This window comes from Etheostoma spectabile, chromosome 15 (assembly GCF_008692095.1).
Source record: "Etheostoma spectabile isolate EspeVRDwgs_2016 chromosome 15, UIUC_Espe_1.0, whole genome shotgun sequence".
NCBI classification, from domain to species: Eukaryota; Metazoa; Chordata; class Actinopteri; order Perciformes; family Percidae; genus Etheostoma; species Etheostoma spectabile.
In genome coordinates, this window is record NC_045747.1 from 9,092,419 (window position 1) to 9,097,258 (window position 4,840).

A 4,840-nucleotide genomic window follows, 5' to 3' on the forward strand; every position below is an offset into this window, starting at 1 on the left:
AACCACCAACCTTCCGATTGGCAGGCAACCGCTCTACCACTGAGTCACAGCCGCCCACTTGTAGGCTATATATTTTAAATATTTGTCCTTGTATTTTATCCTATTATTGTTTCATGTATATTGTATGTAGTGTATATTGTATACCATTATTTAATGTATGTTGTATCCTAGTATTTAATTTAAATTTTGTTCTGTGTAACTGATATTTTTGCTGCTGTAACCCTATACTTCTTTTGGGTTCAATAAATATCTATCTATTTATCTATCTATCTATCTATCTAATGGAATCAGCCTTACGCTTACAAGTAACTATAAAATGTAAACTCCACCGAATTTACACATAAAGTTCTGTTTATCATTCATGGCCCTGACTCACTGGCTGAGGGGATCAAATACCTTTTTATAGTTTAAGACAACTGGGTACAATGATGGATTGTTTTGTTGGTGTTTCAGTTTTCTTTTGTTGGTGTTTCAGTTTTCTTTTGTTGGTGTTTCAGTTTTCTTTTGTAGTGTTTTTGTGACTTACGTTTCCTTGTCTATTTCTTCTATAGTGTCTGTACACTACACACGCTTCTTTAAGAACTTGTATTTTGTAAAAACAAGTGAGTCATATTATTATGTGAGAGGTGTAGGTGTAAAAAGGGGGGAAAAAATGGTTGGATACTGAAAAAGATCAATATTATTCATGGCAAAAACCAAATGACTACGACACAGCAATGGCTGAAACTAAGTAGAATGACAATACAACTACGCGTACTAGAAATTGTAACAATAAATACATATGCAAAACACATAAATAATATATTTATTGTTAGTTTTCAGTAGACCCAGCTGTGGCTCACGTGACACGCCACCGTGATCACGTGAGGTGTTTTGTTGACGGTTGTCGCTGCGTTTTGCACGATGAATTCACGAGCATACACAGTAGCTGGTGCAATGTCATCGCCTCGTTAGCAGGCAGCAAACTGAAGGAGAAAAAAATCTGGCCCTTCGGCTGCAGACGTACTTGTCTTCACTAATGCTTACCGTGCCTCGATACAGTCGCTGAAGGAGGAAGCGTCTCAGTGATGCGTTTGTCATCGGTTTAAGACATAAAGGAGGAATTGTATTCACCCCGACAGGAAGAGGGACCGCAGCTCGGGAAGTTCATGTGCCGAAACCTGCCTTTTTGAGGTAATTTGACACATTTGTGTCATAAAGTCCCTTTGGCGGAGACATTTGGTTATTAATATTGTGTAAAATTAAACAATGTCGGTGAGTCAGCACGTTATATTTTGGAAATACCTAGCCTTGTTCCTTTGCTCCATCATTAGCATTCACCAGAATTCTTAGGGATTAACGAACAAGTCTATTGTCCAATCAGGAGGCCCGAAAGGTTGTGTTAGGCCAATCAGAGAAGAGCAAGGCAGGTTTCAGCTAACATGGAAAACGACTCAGGAAAAGGTTCACGTCTCTAATGGCTTTATTGTTTGCTAGAACATACTGATAGAGAAATGCTTGTCCATAGTATGTAGCACATGGTCTTCTGAATTCAATTACACTGATAAGACCGTGTCACGAAAAAGATGTAGCCACTCAGAGATTAATAGCACCAGGAATTCAGACCCAGTAAGACCTGTTTTATTGCATTTGTAAAGTCATGTGCTGTGCTTTCAAATGGGACTCCAGTTATGAAAAAATAAAAGTGCTTTAAAATGAGACTCTCTTAAGCCTGGTTGCAGTAAGCTTAACCAGTTTATATTTATTGGTGGCACTTTTGCGCTTTAACTAGTAACTGTAATGTTAATATAGTTCAACAACTCATAGTCCTGTGAAACAATGGTCTCTGTTGCCCTGTCTAACTGGTTCAACATGTGGATGTCAACAACCAATTTTCTTTGCACATTTGCTTGCAGTTTGAAATATTTCCCGATGGCTGATGTCACCCCTTCTTATTTTATAGCACCACTTAGACCGGTTTCCCCGGCCTTATCTTGTAACTTTCCCATGTGATACTGTCTTCACTTAACAAATGGTTTTGTGTACAGTTTCCAACAAAAACTAGACTACATGCTGATGGCTCAATTTCACTTCTCTTTTTTTTTTTCTCGAGTTTTTGTTTAATAGAAACTGAGATCAGAAACCTTTAAAACCATTACTGCTGTTTCGAAAACAAAACTAACCTTCAAAAACCCTTAATAATAATTTCAAAGATTGAACTGTACATTAAGCTCTAACCCAAAACTAAAAACTTTTTTTCCCACTCTCTTCCTATGACTAGCCAAAGCAGAAGGCTGACTGGACCGTGTCCCTTGTACTACTCAAAATGGCCATTGCACGGCAATTTGGACTTCTGGTGTGGAAAAACTATCTTCAGCAGGTGAGTTGGAGGGAGGTGAACCTACACCCAGCTTGTATGGTTCCTTATTAGGTGCTGAGACAGTTTGCAACTGTGAATTGTCAGAAGCGTCTATGTTTACAGAGCAGAGGCCTGCATAACAGTATTTGCTAAATTAAACACTCATAAATACAGTAAAGTGACTAACATTTGGTTTTCTACAACTTATGATGTTAGCCAGCTACTTGGAAACTAGTTGCCTCAGTAATTTACTGTGTGCCTGCTGCACTCTTTTTGTGTCACAGGCTCAAGCTAGGTCAACATATTGGTAGCTAGCATAGGTTTTTCCGAGCCTTATATGGCTATCTTTTGGCTTGACTACAATTTTGACCTTTTCTTTTAAGGATTCATTATTGTCATTAAACAATTCAAGACTGCACAATGACATGAAGTGGTAGCCTCCTCCATGCTACACACACAGAAAATGTGTAAACCAATATGCAAATTATTTCAATCATTAGTCTTGATCATGACACGTGATTCATTACAACTAGATATAGATCACAAGTGAATTATATTTTATTGAGTTTTTTTATAGAGTTCATTAACAACTAAACACAACAAGAACCCCAGTAAAATAGAGAAACAAAAATGCATACATACAAACTATAGTGTGAAGTTTCTGCCGCCCTCATGAGGAATTCAAAGTAAGGAACAACAAAACTGTCGGTGCGGGCCCTCCAACCCTTCCTCCACTCAGTTGTTGCTAGTAGCCAAGGAAGACACGGAGGATTAAAACAACATGATGAACTCCTTAGAAGAGTTAATTCTCTTAACTCGAGCTTCTGCTGTCCACGGATGACAATCTTCTAAACATAGCCATTCTGAGAAATACAGAGAGTTGTGTGGAGCTGATAGTCTTTTGATAGACACTTTTGGCAATGGTTTGAATGTAACGGACATGTGTTAATATCAAAAAGTTACACACTAAAGCTTTAAGAAAAAGGGAAAGAATGTGAAAGTTATGAGCATTTTATGTATTCCATATATACAGGAGATAAACATGCACACATGAAAATAGATTTCTGTTATATTGCAATTATGGAAGTGTTCACGTTCACATTTATTGGTTAACATGTTACACACAAACCTGATCACAACTCAAAATCAACATCTTACATTAGCAGTTCCTTCGATGTTGCACCATTATGTAGTTCATGGAAAATCATATCCTTAGGTTCAGGCTCTGTCAGAAGATAGGAAGGGATTTTTACTTTAAACAGGGCCAGTGTATTGCTCTGAATGGCAGCTTGCATAATTTTGGACATTATTATCAGATGATGGTTGCACAATGCTGCCTGCAACTATCCAGAAATGGAATCTTCTGCATAGCATGTGTGGTGTGAGGTTATTGCTCCATCTCACTTTATCTACTCCCTGCCCTGCCAGTTTTCTTAAAACTACAGAGAGTCTATTCAGCCCAGACAGGGAAAAAAAATACAGTGCATCTTGGTGTTGCTTGTTCATCTTGGTTGGAGATAATATACACAGAGTGCATGTTAATCAGTTAAACTGTATTACCAAATATAATGCATTACGACATTTTACTTACTCAAGCAAAATGTGGACATTGTAATTCAGGCCTGTAAAAGCCTTTCAGTTATTGGCAAAGACCTTGTATTTCCAGGCCTCCAACTTGAGGTCATGGATATATTTCCAGCTCAGCTGCAGCAGATTTTGGTAGGGGCTGAGATTTAAATTCTTTGCTGATTGTTTACTGTACTCATGAATGTTATCACTGGGCTTGCTCTCTGTTCTACAATGACATGTAGCCTCACAAGTGCAAAATGAAAGATAGTGTGAACAAAATTTGGAAGGACTAGAGGAAAAAAACTGTTTGGCGTATGACTAACCCCTACATAAGAGCCTTTTTAAAGGTATGCATACAAAATATATTTAAAATCTATTGAGCAAATCTTATATTTTTCCTCAATAAAAACACTCATGCCCTAGTATGTTATTTCAGATTTATTTATCATCACAAGCACAACAATTACAGAGAAGCAGCCGTTGGCAAGTATAAAAAGACAGTCATGCAGGTAAATAAATAAGAATCTGAGACATTATAGAGTGCAAGTTAGAAAAAATATAGGGAAAATATATCATACATAAAATAAAACACTATTAATAGGTGGTAGACAGTAATTGCAAATTAAAAAACTGATTGTAAAAAGGAATGTAGCAAATGTGGATTCACACGGAGATACCGGCTGCCAGACAGCAGCAGGCAGAACAGTTTGTGGTAGGGGTCTCTGATAATTCCTGCATTGCTGGGTGTAGACATCCTCCATTGATGGATTGACATCCTGGTGACCTGCTACACAGAGTTTTTACCACTCTGTAGAGCTACAGTTGTGGAAACTGCAGATGCCATAATTTAACCTTTTATTTATTCAGGGAAGGTTCACTGAGAGGCAAGCTCTCTTTTGCAGGAACGCCCTGATCACATTCACACAGTTGCAC

At 37.9% G+C, this 4,840-nt stretch overlaps 1 protein-coding gene across 1 annotated transcript in view; it reads left to right on the forward strand.

The window, feature by feature from the left end:
* The first annotated feature begins 874 nt into the window (after positions 1–874).
* Positions 875–4,840, forward strand: part of abca3b (ATP-binding cassette, sub-family A (ABC1), member 3b) — a 27,740-nt gene continuing 23,774 nt past the window's right edge. The window contains exons 1-2 of the mRNA XM_032537355.1: positions 875–1,173; positions 2,261–2,359. Coding sequence (XP_032393246.1) covers positions 2,306–2,359 — 54 coding nt within the window. The 5' untranslated portion in view covers positions 875–1,173; positions 2,261–2,305. The remainder of the gene's footprint in view (positions 1,174–2,260; positions 2,360–4,840) is intronic.